This window comes from Anomalospiza imberbis, chromosome 26 (genome assembly GCF_031753505.1).
Source record: "Anomalospiza imberbis isolate Cuckoo-Finch-1a 21T00152 chromosome 26, ASM3175350v1, whole genome shotgun sequence".
NCBI classification, from domain to species: Eukaryota; Metazoa; Chordata; class Aves; order Passeriformes; family Viduidae; genus Anomalospiza; species Anomalospiza imberbis.
Genome location: NC_089706.1, coordinates 1,752,235 through 1,772,171, shown reverse-complemented (window position 1 = coordinate 1,772,171; position 19,937 = coordinate 1,752,235). Strand labels below are relative to the sequence as shown.

The window sequence follows — 19,937 nt, the reverse complement described above, 5'->3', positions numbered from 1 at the left end:
ACAGCAGCCAGTGATGGCTGCAGGACTGCAGGGAGGAGGCTGAGGTAGAAACTGAGTATTTGAGAAGAAAGTTCCTGATCCATGTGGCAGCAGGGTGATGAGACAGGGATCTGAGGAGAAGTTTTATGATTTCAGATGTCTTCTGACATTATCTGTCCATGCATTTGCTCAGTTGGAGACAGTGTGGCGAGACAGCTACAAATGTGAACATAAATTTATTTATGATTCTAGCCTGGCTTTGGGCCAGCAGTCAGATTTACCCAAATTCCTCTTGCAATCAGTGAGTTTGTGGCCTCTGGATATGCAGGCTGAGGAGCTGGGCAGTTGTTTTCAGTAGTGACCTCATGTTTTGATATATAGTCAAGCTGATGATTGAGCAAATAGATTTTCAGGGTTGACTTTTGTCAGAGTAATCCCAGCAGGCTCAAAAGGAGTGCTGCCCTGTGAGTTTACTGGCTCAGCTCTGCTTGACTTCTGATGGAGCTGCAAAAAAAAAAAAAAAAAAAAGAAAAAGAAGAAGTGCAAGTATGCCCTGGTGTCAGTTTTCCCAATAGCCACCATTTTCATTCAGTTTTCCCTAAGCCAGCAGCCCGTGCTGCCAAGGACGTTGCTGTGGGTGAGTGTGAATGGAGGGAGCCTGCCAGCACACATCTGACGCGTTCTGCTCTCGCTGCTTTTCCTCCCCTGGCACTGACCAAAGCAGTTCCTGTCAGGAGCAGCAGAGACCTGGCACCCGTGAGCTCTGTGTTCTCAGGAGCTCTCACCTGAGGCCTCCTGTAAGCCCTGTGTGACATGTGGGTGGTGAAGTGCCTCAGGTGGGGAGGTTATTCCAGTGGAAGGCCTGGGATTCCTGTACAGGGCAGCAGCTGAAAGCAGGGTTTGACAATGGGCAACACACCCTGAGAAATTTGGGTTTAAAAGAAAGAATCTGTTTCCATTTGAGATTTATTTTTTCCCAGAACCTCCAGCTTCTGTTGTCCCATCATGGGTGGGGTCTGTAAGCTCTGCTTTGGGGGTGGAATGGCACATTTTGGTGCATGGAATGCCTCATGAGAGGATTCTTTATTGGAGCCTGGTAGCACTGGAGGTGGGTTTGGTACCTGCTCAGCAGGATCTCTGCAGCCTTTCCCTGGAGATGTTGATCAAGAGTTGCTTGGTTTGGCTGGATCAAGTTTCATACCTCACTCTAGACTGTGTCCTGTTTCACAGCTTTAGTTCTTCCACGGTGTGCTGGTATTTTTGATACACCTACACACTAAAGGAAAGTGATGCCCTGGTTCAGACATGTGCTTGTGTTGTCTATAATAATAAAAAAAAAAACCCCAAAAAACCCCAAAAAACCCCTTGTATTAGAATAGTAAAGTAAAAAGCAGACCTTTATTTGGAAGCTTCCAGGTGTCCTGGTGGTGCTGGGAACACCCAGAATTGAATTTCTACAATTTTATAATGTTAATTAATTAGGATATCTAACAGGTACGTCCTGTAGGAGATTCAGTTGCCCCAGTAACCTACCCCTGGGTCAGCCCCTTGGAGTTGGTCCAAGGGGTTCTCTACCCCACTTCTGATTATGCCTTATTGTAGGTCCCCTCCTTGGAATAAGACTAAACAACATTTCAGGAATGTGTTTAGAAGGTCAGCTTATTGTTCTAAAATCTAGGGGAAAAGGATAGGAAAACTACTGGAGCTACAGCCATGCATTAGCAATCTACAAAGCTACAAATACATGAAAAATATATAAAAAGCTTAAGCATCATTCCCCCCCCTCCCTTAGAGACTCGACAATATAGAATTATAGGCAACACTTGTACTTTTCCTCTGCATTACCAGCTGAAAGCAGCTTCCCCTCTGAGCTCCCTTATCCTGGGATGAGGCGCCCAGCCCAAGGATGATCCTTCAATGCAGGTGTGAGAAAGCTCAGCCAGTGGGGGCTGATCACTGCCCACGCCAGCTTTTGAGCTTAAGTGCTGGGTATTACCTACCTGTCCGTGTTGTGTTTGGTTTATTCTTAGCATCCAATCCCAGGCAGACACGGTGACATCAGCTTTCATCAGAGCTGGTTCTCTGACACAGCACAAGGGTGCTCCCGGATTGCCTCTGCAGGTGGTTGCTGTAATTTTCAGCTGTGTCTGGGTTTGTGGGTGCTCACAGCAGGACTCCGGGCCCAAATCAAATGGATTCTCAGTGCTCCCTGCCAGTGGAGCAGCTGTTGGAGCACAGTCTGCAATTTTCAGTTTCTTGGTGCTGCTGAGAAGCCAGGTTAACCTCAGCCAGCTCCCTGGGCGTCTTCAAACAAGAAGCCTTTGGTTAAAGGGAGTGATGAAGGGAAAGTGCAGCCTGGCAGGTGGTGTAAGCTTGGTGTGAGCAGTCAGCGTGTCCCCTGGGCTCAGGGCAGGGAGGGGACAGCAGGGCACAGGAGCTGTGTGCAGGGGAAGAGCAGCAGTGGGCAAACTCACAGCTGCGTGCTGCCCTCCCCTTCCAGCACTGCTACATCAATAGCACAGGGTTGACACCAACATCTCAGCACATCTGTCAGACTTTCTCTTCCAACAAAATGTTTGCTTTGGAAAGGCCCTTTTGCCCCTGGAAGCCCTGGGCTGATGGCTCACCTGCTGCTCCGGTGCCTCAGCCAGGTTTGTGCTGCACCCCGAGCTCCTACAGCGGCTGCATCCTGGCAGTGTGGCTCTGGTTCCTCCTCTCCTCCTGGAGCCGTGGCTGTGGCAGAAGCCCCTCGTGCCTCTCCCAGAGCAGTGCCCACGCTGTGGGTGCAGGGGCAGAGTGTGAACGGGAGCCCGCTCCTGCTTAGGCTGACAATAGGGGCTTTCTTTCCATCCCGCCTTCTGGACCACGGCACAGAATGAGAATTAGCATTGGCATGGAGGAATGTGCGGAATAAGCCCTGGATTCAGTGGTGGGAAAGTTGTCTGGCAGGAACTCTTCAAGCTTGAGTGACGTCCAGCCCCCTGCTCCCGTGGGGGCAGCTCCTGCACAGGAGAGAGGTTTGATGGAGACAGGAGGGGATCTGCTGCCACGCAGGGGTTCTCTGACATGGAGAAGTGTTGCTAACACTTGTACAGCCTCTGTGATCTGCTGCCCTGGGAACTGGCTCTGCTGGATCCTTAGGGGCCACTCTGGTTTTGATGAAGTCAGAGGCTTTTTCACACCAGGATCCTCTGCTCTTGAGCAGCCCTGCTGCTGGTGTTTCATCCACGACACTGGAGTCTCGGGCACATGAGGGTGTGAAGGGCTGCACACAGGGGAGGTGAACCACTGGCAGCCCTGGGGAGGAGGAATTTCAAGCAGAGAAAACAGAAGAGGGAGCTGGGGCAGTCTCTGGGAGGGGAGCTGCTGTTTGGCCCTGCTGACCAGAGAGCTGCAATGGTGGTGTTAAAAAGAGACAGCTACAAAAGTCATTCATTAATAATCTTTTGCTTTCCTGGGTGAAAAGAATGTAGAGAATTAAACCTTCCCCTGCTGACACAGCAATTCTGGGGGGAGTAAAACTGCTGAGCTGTTGAAGTTTGGCTTTGGTTTTCTTTGGTTTTGTCCTAGGGCAGTTTTGGTGGTTTCCATGATCCAGAGCTTTAGAAGGAAATTTTCAGTTTCTCAAACCTGAATTTAGTTTAAAACAAAAAAATATCCTCCAAATGTCAAAGTGTAGAAATGTTTTTTTTTCTGGAGCGACCAACTTGCCTTGGGTTTAAAAATGTCAGAAAGGGTTTAGCAGAACACCAAACAAACTCTGGTATTAAAATAGCTCTGAAATGCTCCTGCAGCCTCAGCAGCTTTGCTGGGAGCTGTTTGTGAGTTTCCTCTTTCTTCCCTTGTAGGTTTACCAAGAATCTCTCTCCAGACAAAATCAACCTGAGCACGCTGAAAGGTCAGGGGCAGCTGACCAACCTGGAGCTGGATGAGGAGGTGCTGCAGAATGTGCTGGAGCTGCCCACCTGGCTCGCCATCACCCGGGTCTACTGCAACAAGGCCTCCATCAGGGTGAGCAGAGGCAGCTTCACTTGGATGAAGTTATCCATTTACAGGCAGAATCGTTGAGACTGTGCATGGTCTTGCACTTTGCACACTGAACTCTTACAAATTCTTCCTCCTTGTGCTTTTTAGAGCAAATAAAAGGTGGTTTTTTTTTAGTTTTTATAAGCTGCCAGGTTGTTTAATTGCACATGGTACTAACCACTGTTGCATTACATGAACTCAAAAGTTTTAAGGACATCAAAGAGACTTTCTATAAAAGAAATATGATTCTACTCTGCCAAGTGACAGTAGAAATGAGCTTGTCTTACTCATCTGATGTGCTCTGTTTTTAGAGTCAGATCTGCTCAGTTTAGTAACAAACATTTGTTCTCCCTCCCACAAGAACTGCAGAGTGAACGTTGCTGCATGAAAATAAAATGGAGCTTTTTGGTTTGTGCACAGTCTTCAAAAGAGTTGTGTGACTTCCAATAACAGCAGCAGTTAGTTGTAAACTCTTAAAGGCCAGGAATGTTCCCCACAGCAGAATTTGACCTGCAGAATATCTGTTACTCCTGATGATATATGAGACCCAAAAGCTCAGCTGGGTTTGTAGATCTGGTGTCTGGAATGTCTTTTCCCTTGTCTGTGTCTCTGTTTGACCTGGATACAGTCAAACATTGCAGACATTTCTCAGAGAAATGGGGCTCAAAGTTTGGGCTGAGAAGGTTTCCTGCAATTTCTGAAACTTTCCAATGCAAAGATCACTCTGATAACCTCAACTTTATTATTTCAGATCCAGTGGACAAAGCTGAAAACACACCCAATCTGCCTGGTAATGTTGCCTCTCTTGTCTTCTTTCCCTCCTTTCTCCGTTTTCCCTTCCTTCTTCTTTTCTTCCTTTTCTTCCTCACTCTTTTTAAACTCCTCTATTTGAGAAAAATTCTGGAGAGGGAAACCATCAAGTGCTCAAATTTTCTTGGGACCTGAATCCTCCAGGCCCTTAGCACACAGGGCCATGAGAACCCTCCTGTGAGTCCCTCATTTCACTGCAGGATGGAGCCAGATGAGCTCTCAGGGAAGTCCAGGGCAGCCCTGTGCCTGGTTTTTGTTGGTTGTTTTCCCCCTCCTGGGGTTTCAGGTTATCCACTGACACTGATGGTGTGAGAGCTTTAACACATGAGACTCTTGGAGCGTTGAGACTCCAGAGCTGGTTGTGCCTGCCCTGGAATCCCACCCCGGGGCTGGTGGGCTGGGCTTGAGGCTTGGTGTGGTGTTCATGGCTCCCACGTTGTGTCTCTGCAGTACCTGGACAAGGTGGAGGTGGAGATGAGGACGTGTGAGGAGCCTCGGCCGCCCAATGGACAGTCCCCCATCGCTCTTGCTGCCGGACAGAGGTCAGACCCTGAGCCCCGCAGCTTCTCCCTGCCCTCCTGCTGGGGTGTGGGGGCTGCTGTTCTCCTTGATTCACCACTGGCCTCCCAGCTCTCGGGTTTAAGTGCCTTTGGTGTTGCTTCTAAACCTCTCTGTGTGAGCCTTACCTCTGCCCGGCCTCTCGTTGTGACATGAGGGGATCTTCTCTTTGCAGTGAATATGGCTTTGCTGAGAAGGTCGTGGAGGGGATGTTTATTGTTGTTAACTCCATCACCATCAAGATTCACTCCAAGGCCTTTCACGCTTCTTTTGAGCTGTGGCAGCTCCAGGGCTACAGTGTCAACCCCAACTGGCAGCAGAGCGACCTGCGCCTCACCCGCATCACGGACCCGCAGAGAGGAGAGGTGAGGCCTTGGTTTTCTACTGGGATCACAGAAGAAAAGTGTGATGAATTATTTTTCCTTGTTCCATTTCATGTCTTCTGAGTGTTTTGGGGTTTTTTTAAATCCTTGAAGTTGTGAAAATCTCAGCATTTTCCTGGTTTTCTCCTTCTGGGCAGGTTCTGACGTTCAAGGAGCTCACCTGGCAGACCCTGCGGATAGAGGCAGATGCCACAGAAAATGGTGATCAGGATCCTATCACCACTCCTCTGAGACTCATCACCAACCAGGGGAGGATCCAGATCTCTCTCAAGAGAAGGGTGAGAGTTTCCTCCATGCCTTGCAGGATGTGGTCTCACTGCCTGGTGCAGAGATGATGAGTATTTCTTCCCACAGTCCTCAACAGCCCTTCTCTCCCATCAGCAATGTTGAGCCCAAACTGATGAATCTCTCCATGTTTTCTGTCAGAGACAGCTGTGTTCTTACCAAATGTCAAAGCAGTTTCTTTCCCAGGGGGATCCCATGGACGGAGTGAATTTTTCAATCCATTCAAACACCCTAAGGAGAGCTGTCATCTCCTTACTGGGAGCTGAAAGCCTGGCAGCCTGATTTTTAGCTGTCAGTGGAAATGTAATGATTAAAAAAAAAAAAGAAAAGAAAAAGAATTAAACAGTGAGCAATTTGAGCAATTTGCCTCCTGAAGAGGAGGAGGCTTTGACTGCTATCCATCTGAGAGGAGGTGCTGTGGATATGCACCAGATAACATCTCTCAGAGGAGTTTCACAGCAGCCTCCCTTCTTTCTGCCTCTGTGTTTTAGAAAGACTCTGTGTCTTTGGAGGCCGTTTTTGAAGTCCCTAACTCCTTCCTTGGTGTTTCAGACCAAAGATTGCAACGTGGTGGCCTCCAAGCTGATGTTTCTGCTGGATGACCTGCTCTGGGTGCTGACGGACTCTCAGCTGAAAGCAATGATGAAATATGCTGAGTCTCTGAGTGAAGCCATGGAGAAATCTGCTCAGCAGAGGAAAAGCCTGGCACCAGAGTCTGTGCAGGTGAGTGAGTTTGGATGTTGGTCTGCCAGGGAAAAGGGCAGTTTCTGTTTGTGTGGCATCTGGCCCATATTCACAGCATTTTCCTTGATGGGAACTCAGGTCAGTGTCATGTGGACTGTGAGCTGCTGTGGGGTAATGAGGTGACCAAATGAGTGGGATTCATTGCCAATAAAATACGTTTCCCAAGTCAAGGATGAGGGAAGAGGAATAATTCTGCTGGAGTTAGAAGCTCCAGGGAAGCAGGGATGCACATATGTGAGGTTGCACAGGAGGGATGGGGGAATACTTGGTTCTTTTTGCCCAGGAATCTTAAAACGTCTTCCAAGAGAAGTGCATGCAGCTGGCAGAGCCACAGACAAAGGGTTTTGCTCTTGAGAGCACAGGACAGGATCCAGATCCTGGGATCCCCAATTCAATCCTATAAACCGATGCCCTTAGAGGCTGGAAGATTTCCATGAGCTGGTTGATTGCATTATAACCTCTGTGTTTTCCCTCTCTCCGAGTTCTCACTGAGCTTGCCCCTCTCCCACAGATCACTCCCCCTGCTCCCAGTGCCCAGCAGTCCTGGGCTCAGCCCTTTGGAGCCAGCCCCAACGCCAGCAGCATCGGGCAGTACTTCGACAAGCACGACATGAAGGAATCCTCCTACCACCTGCTCATCTCCCGCCTGGACCTGCACATCTGCGACGACAGCCACGCCCGGGAGTCAGGTCAGGAGGAAGGAAAGCAGCAGCAGAGGGAAAAACAACAGCCGAGGCAGTGCTTTTCTGGCTGGAAGAGGGTTGGGAAGCACTGGGGTTTTGCAGTTTGGGATTTGAGTTTCCAGGCCTGGTTCTTACCATATAAACCGTTGATTCAGGTGCTCTTCTCCTTGCCCAGGACAAGATGTTGGTGCAGATTTCTAAAGGTGGTACCCTAACCCTGGCTGTGGTGTCAGTTAATCAGCAGGGGCAATAGGAGCAATGTGGTTCTGAATTCTCCTGGATCAGGGCTTGCATTGCAGACCTGACCATGGGTTCCTCTGCTCTGTTCCTCACAGGTGCTCTGAAGCATGGGATGCTGGGTGGAGCCATCCAGCTGACCTTCAGGAGGATGGCTTTTGATTATTATCCTTTCCACAGGGCAGGTAGGGAGCCTGTGAGCTCACAACCTGAGAAGGGGGGATAAAAAAGGAGTTTAAAGAACTCTGCTATGACTGCAGGCTGGACTAGAAGAAAGAAACAACATTTTTAAAGCCAGGATGTTTGCTTTTCTGCAGGAGATGCCTGCAAGCATTGGGTAAGGTACAGTGAAGCAATGGAGACTCGGGGACAGTGGGCAAAGAAGTTGGTCAGTGAATTTCAAAGCAAGATGGAGAAGCTTTATGAAGAAACAGACCCTGTGTTTGCCAGCACTCCACTTTCTCCTTTCAAAAGGAAACCAGGTAAAGGTATTTGATAAAACCAGTGAAGCAGGAGGTGGTACCAATTTTGCTTCATCTAACAAAATCTTCAGTTGCCTGTCCCCAGCTGAGGAGGCTGACTTGTTGGTGCAGGAATGCGTAGCACTCTAAAAATCATAACTGTAATGGCAAAGGAAAGTGGCTGGGAGAGCACTGCAGCAAGGATGGACAGGCTGCAGTGGGTTATTGTTGGGTTTCTCCATAAGATACAAGGATGAAATTTCATACTTGAGACCTGGCTTAGGAATGTGTTCTCTTGCCACAGAACAGACTCACCTTTCACAGTGTTCTTCCTTCAGAAGTCCTGAGTGTTTCTCCTGCCCAGCTGTGTTCATCCATTTCTAATTTTGGGGCTGTTAGTTCTGCTCAGTAAGCACAGAGGTGTTGGTACTGACGGTGCAATGAAGGTGACTAAAACCCTGTCTGTCCCCACAGACTCTCCCCAGAGTCCCCAGAAGAGCCCCCCAGAGAAGGGCCGGGCTCCCCCCACGAGTCTCCCGCGGCTGCGGCACCCGCCCTGGCACCGGCTGCGCTCCAGCTGCGTGGTGGTGCGGGTGGATGACCTGGATGTGCACCAGGTAGGGACCTCAGCACTGTCTGCAGATGGCAGTGGCACTTCTAAAAAGGAAATTATGTGATTCGATACGTGGTTCAATATATGATTAAAGGAATCGTGCAAATCCTACGACATCCGAAACGCTGCCCGGAGAACCTAAATGCTGTTATGATGTTGTCTCTAAAACTTTAAACCCAAGAGTGAACTGCTGATAGTTTTCATGCTCAGAGGGAACTGCATAACCACAGGTTTCTGCCCTCTGTTCAAATCTAAGCTTACACCAAGCATTAGGCAGGCCCAGTGTAAAACATTTCATGCCTGTGAGAAGTCAGTGAGGATATGGATTTTTGACAGAGGAGGCATAAGTCTCACCTCAGGCTTTCTGCCCTGGATCAGGCCCTGTATCCATGTGCCCTGTATCCATCCAAGAGCTGGTTTTGCTCTTTGCAGCACCAGAAACTATGATGGACTTGCCAACGTGCTGCTGAACTTGAAGACAGCTGTAACAGATTTCTGTTCTGTTTGCTCATGTCACCTAATTCTGCTTGTCATAGCTCTTGTCACAAAGAACTAAATTCCCTCAAAGGAGGGGAGTTGGCAGTATCAGCAGGTAGAAGAAAATTATGTTTTTGCTTGAAAGCAGTGTATGTTTGATGTGTAAATGAGGCAGATTGAATACAGGCAACTGTGGGGTCACTGGGGCACTTGGGCTTGCCAAGTCTGAGTTCTGCACCACTGCAATTTCGTTCTGTTTTCAGGTCTCTACAGCTGGGCAGCAAAGTAAGAAACCCTCCACCTTGCTTTCCTGTAGTAGAAAAATCTTCAAACTCCCTGACCAGGTCTCTGCAATCCATATTGAATTCACAGAATATTACTTCCCAGACAATCAGGACTTTCCAGGTAATACATCAAGGTTAGCACCTTCTTTCACGAGTTTCTTAGGGTCATCAATGGTCTGGATGTGTTAACCCTGTTAGATATTCTCTGTCCATTGTTGTTTAGTTTCCTGATGCTTGCCATCCTAATTTTTCTTATTTTTTGCCTGTGGGAAGGTAGGATGGAGTTTGTGCACCATGTGGAAGCAGAGCTGTGCTTGCAGGAAGGAATTGCAGCAGCTGCTGTTTGCCCAGGTCCTGGGGTTCAGCCTTACTGAGAGCCCTGGAGCAGGGCCATGGGGTGCTCTGGGTGCTGTCCCAATGGGTCACCTCATTCCTCTGGGTGCACCACAGCTGCTCCCCTTCCGAGATGTGTTCTCCCAGGGGTGGTGAAACCCCTGCATTGGTGCTGTCAGTGCAGGTTCTGCACTGAGCTGCAGAGCACCCGAGGGGCCTTTCCTGCTATCATTAATCTGTTTCCTTCTAGTTCCATGCCCAAACCTGTACATGCAGCTGAATGGCCTGATGCTCACCCTGGACACACCAAGTGTGCTCTGGATAAACCTCTTCTGCCTGGATCTGTGTCGCAGCCTGGAGCAGTTCAAAGCCATCTACAAGCTGGAGGACTCAGGCAAGCGGGATGAGCACGTGGATGTCCGGCTGGATGGCTTCAGGCTGAAGGTACCATTCTTCTCCTTCCTTTCCCAGTGGTCAGTGTTCTCTCTGTGAAAGGAACATGAGACCAGGACATGGCTGGAGTGCATAACAAGGAGACAAACCTGCTGCCTTCCTCTGATTTCGTTCTGTCTGCTACTTGTGTTGGTTTTGTTTGGTCTGTGGGCAGTAAAGCTGGTGCTGGAGTTCTCATCCAGAATAAACCTCTGCTTTTCCTTTCTCACCTTTCTTCCCCCTGCAGCTCAGCATCCCCGTGGATAAGAAAGTCACGGACCACCGGGACCGGCCGCGGGCCCTGTGTGTTTGCATGTCACAGGTGACAGCCACCAACACCCGCCACACTCCCTCCTGCAGCTGCCAGGACCTCCAGAGCCTCTTCCGTAAATTCGCAGGGTCGGAGTTCTTCCACTCCAGCTACGCCGAGTTCCCCCGGGCGCGGGACAGATTCGGCCTCCTGCACACCCTGTTCCTGCGCCACGCCTACCAGGTGGATGACAGGCCACAGAAGCACCCAGGCTTTGCCCAGCTGCCTCACAAAACCTCTGCCTCTGAGGATCTGTGGTCTGTGAATTTCAATGAGCTCTCCCTGGGCTTTGAGGGGGCCGAAAGCTCCAAGGGCAGAGCCCTTAGCTTTATTGACCCTTTTCCCCTTTCCATATGGGCCTGCCTGCCCAAGAGGTGGGGGCAAGCTCAGATAGCTAAACGACAGGAACTGGCCACCTCTGAGGTGAAAATCAAGCCTTCTGCCAGCTTTAGCAACCACTCCAAGAACGAGAACCTCTCCAGAGAACACGGTGTTTGTCAAAGATCAAAGACTGACCAGGATCTGAAGAATATCTATAGGGCTCCAGACACGATGGATGTCTTGGGAGAATCTGACTGTGAAGTTGATGATGGAGTAGATAGTAAAGAGCTGGAAGCCTCTGCTGATATCCACGTGCTCATGTCCTCCTCTGTCCATGTCAAAGTTCGGCTCAACCACTACCAGTACTTGGTGCTGCTCAGGATGAAGGAAGTTCTGCAAACACTACAGGAGCAGCTGGCTCAAGATACCCAGGAAATGACTGGGTCTCCTTTAGATCCCATGTCTGCTTGTGTGGGAGTTATGTTCCACAGTGCTGAGGTGGCCCTGCTCATGACCCCTGCTCCAGGGTCTGTCGTGGAGCCCAGGTCCCTGGACTCAGACACAACCAGCCTGATCGAGTCTGAGCTCTCACCCTCAGACAGCAAGGAGGGGCTGGCAGCTGAAGAGAAGGAGCTGAAATCAGAGAGCAGTTCAGAGAAGGGCTTAGGCAGCACCTCAGAGCTCCCAGAGGACAGTGGGATCCAGGACACTGGTGCCAGTGTCCAGCTGGAGAGGCTCCCGAGGTCCGCGAGCGACGGAGCCCTGACTGCAGCTCCCCGCGGTAAGGGCGCAGAGGAGAAAGGCTTGATAGAGGAAGCACACGAAGCTGTGGAAGCCCTGGTTGCAGAAAGACCAGCAGAGACCAGCAGCCACCCTCAGAGCCCCCCTGCTCTCCCTTCCAGCCCAGCCTCGGACACGCAGCCCTCGGGCAGAGGAGGCGTCGCCCTCAATGGTGGGCAGGCAGAGCTGATCCCGCTGCGGAACATCGAGGTGGAGCTCTCCAGTGCGCTGCACATCACCAAGGATGCCACGAAGGAAGCTCTGCACGCCACCATGGACCTCACCAAGGAGGCCATGTCCCTCACCAAGGACGCCCTGAGCCTGAGCAGGGACAAGATGACCTCCACCATGCAGAGGATGCTGTCCCTGCCCCCGGCCAGGTGAGCAGCCCAGGCTCCTGAGCTGCAGGAGGGGGAGACAGAGCTACTCCCTTTCTGTCCGTTGTATCTGGATTGGAGATGGGTTAAGTGTTCATCTCTTGGGGCTGTTCTGAGGATGCTGAAGTCTGACTTGCAAGTGGTCAGAGACCAGCCCAACACTCAGATACTATCTGCAGGCTCAGCTGCCTGCCTTTATCACTGGTTTTTGTTGGGTTTTTCTGCAGGGATTCTGTGCCCAAAGCAGAGGAGGGAGCAGTGACCCCAGGTGGGGCGGGCAGCGGCCGGATGCGTTTCTTCTCCATGAAGAGGACCTCATCCCAGCATTCCTTTGACACCACATCCGTGGATGGGAGTGGCCCTGAGGACGGGCTGTCCGTGGACAGTGATGGCAGCGATGGCTTCGTGATGCTCACAGACTCTGGTAAAGCCCTTGGCTTTTCCTCTCCCCACCCTCCTCTCACAGGGGTGAGGCTTTGTGCCACAGGCAGCTCATCTTGTGTTCCTGTGGAATCACTTTTGCTGCTCCTTGTTTTTGAAGGTCGTAAGGAGTTGCCTCACAGTGGCTTTCTGCTTTTGTAGGTGCCTTTTCTTTGAGATGAGGAGGGTAAATCGGTGTGGGGCGACCCTGCACGTCCCAGTGGTGTCCTGAGGGCTGTAGGGGCTGTGACATGCTGGTGGTGGGTGGTACAGAGCATTTAGGAAGGGTTGGTTGGATACTGAATACTCTGGACATCTTTCACTTCAACCCTGTGTTGTTTAAAGCTCACCTGAGAAGCCGGAGAGAGATGGATCTCCAGAGGATGGTACCTCCAGAGAGGCCAGAGATTCAGGCAGATGCTGATGTCAGGACTTCCAGAAAAAGAAATGGAACTGAGTTGCTGTTACTTCCATTTCAGAACCCAGCCTGGACCCTCTTCCTTCAGGGCAGCTTCCCCAGGCCCACAATGACACGGGCAGCAGAAGCAGCCTGGTGGCAGAGGACGAGGGTGGAGTGTCCCCCGAGGTGAACAGCTCCACGTCCCAGAGTGAAGACCCCAGTCTGCAGCTGGTCAGTGCCTGGCACTGGGATTCTGTCCCTGAGGGGCTCTGGAAGTGTTTGCTGTAACCAATGAGCTCTTGGTGGCCGTTTCAGGTGTCTGTCCTCGTGCTGAAGATGAATGATGTGAACTGTGCAATAGAGGTACAAGGAGATGATTTGTCTGTGGCTTTACAAGTGATGAACGTGGTTCCAGAGCAGCTGAACAACGTTGGCATGTGGCAGTTCCTGCGTGGCTACGTGGGTAAGATGCTGCTCTGGGACCCAGCTGCATTGTTAGAACTGGCTTCCATACCAGACTCCCTCAGGGAATATTCCATTAACTGGGGCCTCAGTGTTTGGGGTGGTTAGGATTGAGCACAGTTCATGTGTGAAGGTTCAGATCTGGCATCTGAAAGATGTTTCCCAAGTGCCTACATAGTCAGGCTCTGTGGTTCCTAGCAGTCATTGATTGGGATTTTTTAAATTGCTGAAGATGCATGAAATTAATTAAAAGAGTGAATAAAGCTGTCTAGGGAAACCATGAAGTTATTCCTGATCTGAGAAAAATGCTTTTGTCTACAGTACTTCCCCTAAATTTGAATTAAAAAAAAAAAAAAACGAAGCCAAACCTTAAAACAATTAACTATCCCCCCAACACCCCAAAAATGTAACCCAAACAAAACCAAAAGCAGCTCCAAACCTGAAGTGGAAATGTGAGTAGTTCCCAGGCTGTTGATCCTGCCTTTCCCTGTCCTGCCAGTGGCCACGGTGGAGCAAAGGGATGAGGAAAAGCTGGTCAGCTCTGGAGAGTGAACCAGGGCAGTGGGTCAGCTGTGGAGGCAGAGTTGGGACACTGTGGAGGGCAGCTGGGACAGTTCTGGGGGGGCAGAGCTGGGGCAGCTCTGGAGAATGAGTGGGGCACTGGGCCAGGTCTGCACATGCAAAACGGGCCAGTTTTAAAGTGTGGTGAGAGAGGGATGTGCCTGGGACCTCAGATGGTCCAGCTCCAGTGCCAGTTCAGTGATGTGGGCTCTTAGACCTTCGAAACTGGGATTTCTTTCATGTGAGGGACGATGTCAGACCGAGGTCACTTGGCTGCTTTTGGACTGAAATGGGCTTTCCATGGTGCCCTTTCTGAGCTGATATCCGATCACTGGCCCCGTTGTGCAGCGAGATCTCTCTGCCCCAGCTCTAGGAGACCCGGGCGTGGAGAAGGCTGCGAGCCCCGAGCCCAGGCAGCCCCATCCCGAGGTGTGCCTGCGCCTGGAGTCGGGGCCGAGCGCGGCCGCTCACTCGCCGCTGGCCGAGCGCAACGGCTTCCTGCAGGTGCTGCTCCACAGCCGCTCCACTGAGCTCTGCACGTCCTGCCTCACCAGCCTGGGACCCTTCCTCGAGGATGAAATCATCCCAGAGGTCATCCCCATGGAGATAGAGGTGGTGGATGCCAAAATCACGTTGAAGGTGAGAGATTCCCCCCAGGGCAGAGCTCACTTGCAGGACTGCACTTTTGGGAAGGGATGCTGTGGGAATGCTGGGGGCCTGGGTAGAGCTTCTCTTCTCCTGAGACTGTTTGGTTTTGCTTCTAAAAGCTGCCCTAGGGATGAATAAGGGACACAAAGGAAGTGTGTACCTGTACACCCTGTACGCGAGGCCAGGCCTTTCCCTAGGGTGGACTCACCCCCGTGAGTCTGGCAGTGCTGCTGGTCAGGAACGCTGCTCCTGAGGAGGCTGCAGGCAAGGGAAGTCCTTTCAAGAGCTGTCACAGCTGCTCATCCCTTCTCTGCTTCATGTTCCTCCAGGATGACAGCCCCCCAGTGTACCCCACCTCCCCTGGCCCTGTCCCCATCACCTTGGCAATGGATCACGTCGTGGTGAGGCGCAGGGATGACGGTGTCTTCTATCTCACAGGTGAGTTACATCCTGGTTTTATTGTGCCTCTGCACCCCCAGGCTGTGCTGGGGGAGACTGGGACGTGATGGTTGCTGCTGGGAAGGATGGGCTCTGAGGTGGGAGCAGTCCCTGTGTGTGTTTCCTGCTGTGGGAGCAGTCCCTGCCTCTGTTCCCTGCTGTGAGAATTTGTGTCTGGTGTTTCCTTAAGCACGCACAGACAGGATCCATTATGACCTTTTAGTTTCTCCATTTTAAAAGCGGAAAGAGAATTTTATTTCCCCGTGTAACAAGGGGGCGGGGGGAAGAAAGAAGGAAATAAATTAATTAAAGTTTTGTTTTTTCTTCTGAGAGCCCTGTTGTGTGAATGTCCACACCTGAGTGGGTTCTGTTGCTTTCCAGCTTCCCAGGGGAAGGACTCAGTGAAACAGGAAAAACCTGTGTCAGTCCCTGAGGAGCAGAAGGCCCCATCAGAGTCTGTCTCACCAGCCCCAGCAGCAGGAGCACGTGGGCTGCAGGTGAGTCACTGCTGCCTGGGCAACAGAGAGCTGGAAATTCTCTTTTGCCTTCCTGTGTTTGCAGTCCTGGGCAGGTGTGGTGAGCTGCAGGAAGGGAGTGCCCCGAGGAGCAGCCTGTGCCTCCTCCCATGAGTGTTTTGAGGAGTGAGGGCACCTTGCCTAGCATGAGTTCGCTTGTTCCCTTTCAGAATCTGCTTGGGGATTGTTTTCTGATTGGCTCCATCTTCCCCCAGTGTCCAGTTCCTTGTTAGAAAAACAGGAATCGAGAGGTTCCCAAAAAGAGAAGTTGTGTCTCACTGTGTAATTCATCCCAAAAGCTCCTGCTTTGCTTTTCCTTGGAGCAGCTCACTGTGTACCTTGAAGACTCTTGCCTTGTTCTCTGCTTGTCTCTTGTAGCTCAAGCAAGTGCCAGAGTTGCAGAGGGAGCTCCAGACCATGAAACTGGCCCTGGCAGAAGCCAACATGGACAAGGCTCGCCTTCTGCAGGAGATCAGGAAGTACAACCCCCTGTTCCAGCTCTGACCCTGCCGGGGACAGGGGACCAGCACCAGCAGGGCAGGTTTGGTCATTTCACTGCCAAACGGGTCCAACTCCAGGACTGAAACCAGCTGTGACTGCAGAGCCTGGGCAGAGGGAGGGAGGGAGGGGCCTGGCTGAGACAAATGGGGGAAATGAGGAGTTTGCTCTGTTCTGGCCTGGGAGTGCTGCACTGAGTCAGGGCATGGTCAGCCCATGAGCACCAGGTCAGATGCAGGGGGGACACCCCATGTCTCCTCATCTGTGGGTGGCTTTTGTGGTGACATCTGGAGATGGTCCATGCTGGGGTTTCTGCTTCTTTCACCTTTCCTTGTTGTGTTCTTGCCCAGCTGTGCTCGCCAGGGAATACGGCAGGAGCAGGGTGGTCACTTCAGCACCTGGGCAGTGACAGGACAGGGGTGGCAGAAAGGTCAGGGCTCTGCTGGGAGAGCAGGGCTGCTGTCACTGGAAACAGGGATGGGATTCCCACTGTGGAGCGAGGGCACACAGCTCACTAGTCCCACAAGAACAGGGTCAAGATAGTACAGAAATTGCTTCAGATTCCCTTTCCCACCAGTAATTCCTTGTGTAGAGATGGATGCAGTGTATGAGACTTAGTCCAGTTCGTTTCCACTTAATCCCACAATGTTTGGCTTTATTGGTGCAGGAATTAATTCCTTACAAGGCACTGTTCAAACTTTAAGTTTACTATCAAAGAATGGGGTGAGGGAAGTTGGTTCAGTCTCAGAAGGAGATGGCCTGGGTGTTTTTTGGGATGCACCTTGTCCTCAGAGCTCTGTGTGCCCGAGTTCCCCACTGGGGAGGAGAAGGAGCAGCCGTGGCTGCTGAGGAAGGAGCTGTGGGGTTTTCAGCACTGGCTGGAATCTTTCAGCAGGGCTGAGGGGCTGCCTGGGATGGGACCCCAGAACCATGTGCCAGCCCTGATCCCAAAAGGAAAACACTGGAACACACCTGTGTGGAGCAGCTCCCTGTGAGCACTGCTGGGAACTGCCCAGAGCCCAGGCTGGATTTTGTTTCACCAAACCTTTGTGCTGCTCCCTCTGCCTGTGGGGAGCAAGAGCTCTGAGAACTGCTTGCCTGAGGTGAAATGCCACGGTATTCCTGCTTTTTCTTCATTAATTGCTTGGTAATGGGAGGTTTCTCTCTTCTGCATTTTCAAGTTTTCATGACATTTTGTGTGAGTATGGGAAGGGTATGCCAAGGGTTTGCCCAGCCTGCAGGGTCCCACAGCTCCTCCCACGTGTGCAGGCTGAGCACAGCTGGGGCCAGGTTGTTTACAGCAAATTCCTTGCTCCAGCTACTTCAGTCAGTGGGTTTTGTTGAAGAATTCAAGCATTTCCTTTGCTTTGAAGACCCAGTAAAAAGGAGTGTAACCCAAAACCCACACGTGTGGGAGGACAAAACCTCCTGGGTCCCCACAGATTGTAAATATCAAAGTTTACTTTGTGGAGCCTCTTATTTAAGGATTCTTCCTCTGTTCCAGTGAGAGCCCAGGGAGTCCTGCCTGGCACAGGTGCCATGGGAGAGCACGTGGCCTCAGCACCTCTCACAGGGTCAGGAGCTGCTCCCAGGGCCCCTGGAAGGGGACAGGGGAAACGTGCAAGTCTGAACTTGAATTTTAGGCAGTATTGCAACTTTGCTGCAGTTTGTTTCCACTGATGCATTTACTGGTTCTGTGAACCACGAGCAGAATTAAACTCATTAACCTCCTTCCAGGCTCTGGCTTCTTTTCCTGCTTTTCCCTCCCCCTCCCTTCCCAAAGCTGCTGCTTTTTGGGCAGCTCCTGGATTTGGAAGCACAGCTGAACCCTGATTTCAGATGTTCCAGCTCCCAGCACATGTTCCCAGGGAACCAGCCCTGCCCCAGGCTGGGAGCAGCTCTGGGAGCACCTTGGGTCACACAAAGAGCAGATCCCAGTCAGGTTATGAACACGAGAATAAGTTTAATGCATTAAAAAAGCCACACATCCGGGCCAGCAGGAAATGCTCTGCAGCCCCTGGATGTTGTTCTCCCTGCTGTGCTGAGACCCCAAAGTCCAGGTCAAGGGAGCATCCAGGCTCTGCCCAGCATGGGCAGGGACAGCAGGAACATCCTTGAGGTCCCACAGGCCACCCCAAAGGGGCCTTATGGAAGAGTCCACGTGGGAAGGTCCTACAGGAAGCTCATCTCAGCCTCTCTCAGTGGAAAATGATCTTTTTGTACTTGGAGTTGGGGATTTGCCCACGTGCCTTGAGCCTCCGGACGGCCTCCCTCATGTGCTTGGGCTGCAGGGGGGGCAGCTCCCCCCACTTGTCACACACATCCAGAGCTGGACAGACAGACACAGAGGTCAGGGCAGGGGCCAGCTGAGCTCTGCCCATCCCCTGCTGCTGCTGCTTCGGTGCAGTTTGAAAGGAACAGGAACTGTTTGTGTTTGGGGTTTGCAGCTCAGAGCCAGGAATGCACCTGCTCCTCCTCCCTGACAGGAGGCCCAGGGCAGCAACCAGGACAGAAAAGCTTCTAAACCACTCAGGCACTGTGGAGCTGCTGGATCCAGGGGATGGATGAGCTCAGAGCCTCTGCTCTGGAGCCCTGGGGGCTGGGTGGGCTGTGAGTCCCCAACAGCTGAGCGGGAACAGCTGGCTCAGCTCCCTGTCCCAAACTGATCTCAGCTCATCCCATAAAGGAAGACTGGGGCAGGTTGAGAGGCTTAAGGAGCCCCTCTGTCCCTGCAGCACTAATGACATCCCCATCATGCAGCTGCTCTGGGGCTGAGGGACACAGCTGCCAGCCCGGGTTCTCTGCCCGAGGAGAAGCAGCAGCACTGGGGGGGACCAGAGGGGCCGTGGCAGCTTCGCCAGGCCCTGCCGTGAGCCAGAGCTGCTGCTGGAAGGGAGAACCATGGAAAGCCTGTTCCACGTCCTGCTCCAAGCAGGGAATTCACCCCGGCTCCTTCACTTGTCGCTCAGCAGGTGCCACTCACCTTCCTCCACCACCTCCCCAACAAACACCTTGGAGATGCCCGACATGGCGATGACGACGTTCTGGGACACCGAGGTGCCGGTGATGGACTGGATGAGCTGGGACAGCGACAGGGACAGGCGGGGACAGTCAGAGCCCCACCCAGCCCCTCGGGGAGCGGCAGCACCAGCTCCCGCGGCGGGGATTGGAGCTGCGGCCCCTCGGGACCAGCTGTCCCGGAGCCCTGCGGGTGGCACAGCCCCGCTGGGGCTCTCCCGCTCTCGTACCCGTTTGATGGCGGCCTTGGGGAAAGCAGAGCGGCGGTACATCTCGTAGCGGTTCAGCTGCTCCTCGGAGAAGGAGGAGACCAGGATCCTGCGGGGCACACAGCGATCGTTCCCAGCCCTGCCGAGGCGCTCCCGCGGTGCCGGCCAGGAGCGCGGAGGGAGGGGGATCTGCAGGGGGCTGCGGCGCCGGGGCCACGATTCCCGGACTCGCCGGCACCGCCGCAGGCACTCACTGCATCTTCTGGATCTCGTCCTCGTCCACTTTCTGCTTCTTCTCCTTCCGCTCCTTCAGCTCCAGCTTCACCTTCCTGGCCGCACACGCCTGCAGCCCCGGCTCCTCCGCGTCCGCCGCCTCCCCCTCCGCGCTCCTCACCTGGGCGAGAGGGCAGCGCTCGCTCTGCGGCCCCGCGGCCCGGCCCGGCCCCGCTCCCGCTCCCGCCTCACCTCCCCGTCCGCCACCTCCGCCTTGAGCTCGCCGCCGCCGCCAGCCTCCCCCACCTCGCCTTCTCCCGCTCCCTCTGCGGCTGCCGCTTCCCCCGCGGCCGCCGCCCCATCGCCGGCAGCGGGCGGGGAGGAGCCCGCGGGCGGCGGCTCCGGCGCGGCGGCGGCACCGAGCGCGTCCCGGGCCGGGTCCGCCATCGCGGCGCCTCCTGA

General features: G+C 52.8%; 3 protein-coding genes across 4 annotated transcripts in view; 1 reads left to right on the top strand and 2 right to left on the bottom strand.

The window, feature by feature from the left end:
• BLTP3A (bridge-like lipid transfer protein family member 3A) overlaps nucleotides 1–16,055 on the top strand; it is a 24,130-nt gene extending 8,075 nt beyond the window's left edge. The window contains exons 2-21 of the mRNA XM_068173338.1: nucleotides 3,828–3,990; nucleotides 4,757–4,795; nucleotides 5,266–5,357; nucleotides 5,549–5,738; nucleotides 5,894–6,034; nucleotides 6,594–6,764; nucleotides 7,297–7,474; nucleotides 7,804–7,890; nucleotides 8,023–8,187; nucleotides 8,641–8,783; nucleotides 9,520–9,661; nucleotides 10,124–10,317; nucleotides 10,553–12,096; nucleotides 12,321–12,517; nucleotides 12,993–13,144; nucleotides 13,229–13,376; nucleotides 14,304–14,575; nucleotides 14,914–15,022; nucleotides 15,404–15,519; nucleotides 15,916–16,055. Of these exons, the coding sequence (XP_068029439.1) occupies nucleotides 3,828–3,990; nucleotides 4,757–4,795; nucleotides 5,266–5,357; nucleotides 5,549–5,738; nucleotides 5,894–6,034; nucleotides 6,594–6,764; nucleotides 7,297–7,474; nucleotides 7,804–7,890; nucleotides 8,023–8,187; nucleotides 8,641–8,783; nucleotides 9,520–9,661; nucleotides 10,124–10,317; nucleotides 10,553–12,096; nucleotides 12,321–12,517; nucleotides 12,993–13,144; nucleotides 13,229–13,376; nucleotides 14,304–14,575; nucleotides 14,914–15,022; nucleotides 15,404–15,519; nucleotides 15,916–16,041 (4,369 nt within the window). The 3' untranslated portion in view covers nucleotides 16,042–16,055. The remainder of the gene's footprint in view (nucleotides 1–3,827; nucleotides 3,991–4,756; nucleotides 4,796–5,265; nucleotides 5,358–5,548; nucleotides 5,739–5,893; nucleotides 6,035–6,593; nucleotides 6,765–7,296; nucleotides 7,475–7,803; nucleotides 7,891–8,022; nucleotides 8,188–8,640; nucleotides 8,784–9,519; nucleotides 9,662–10,123; nucleotides 10,318–10,552; nucleotides 12,097–12,320; nucleotides 12,518–12,992; nucleotides 13,145–13,228; nucleotides 13,377–14,303; nucleotides 14,576–14,913; nucleotides 15,023–15,403; nucleotides 15,520–15,915) is intronic.
• ILRUN (inflammation and lipid regulator with UBA-like and NBR1-like domains) overlaps nucleotides 1–19,937 on the bottom strand; it is a 60,896-nt gene that overhangs the window by 40,116 nt on the left and 843 nt on the right. The gene's annotated exons all lie outside the window — the stretch shown is intronic.
• On the bottom strand, nucleotides 15,362–19,937 carry TAF11 (TATA-box binding protein associated factor 11). Of its 2 annotated transcripts, none has more exons than XM_068173350.1 (5): nucleotides 19,728–19,937; nucleotides 19,517–19,656; nucleotides 19,284–19,371; nucleotides 19,019–19,115; nucleotides 15,362–18,364 (listed from the first exon to the last, which is right to left on the bottom strand). In XM_068173350.1, exons 1-5 carry the CDS (start codon nucleotides 19,920–19,922, stop codon nucleotides 18,234–18,236), a joined length of 651 nt encoding a protein of 216 aa, XP_068029451.1. In that variant the 5' UTR covers nucleotides 19,923–19,937; the 3' UTR covers nucleotides 15,362–18,233. The 2 variants fall into 2 exon arrangements, with proteins under 2 accessions (XP_068029451.1, XP_068029452.1); XM_068173351.1 differs by having other exon boundaries at nucleotides 19,782–19,937.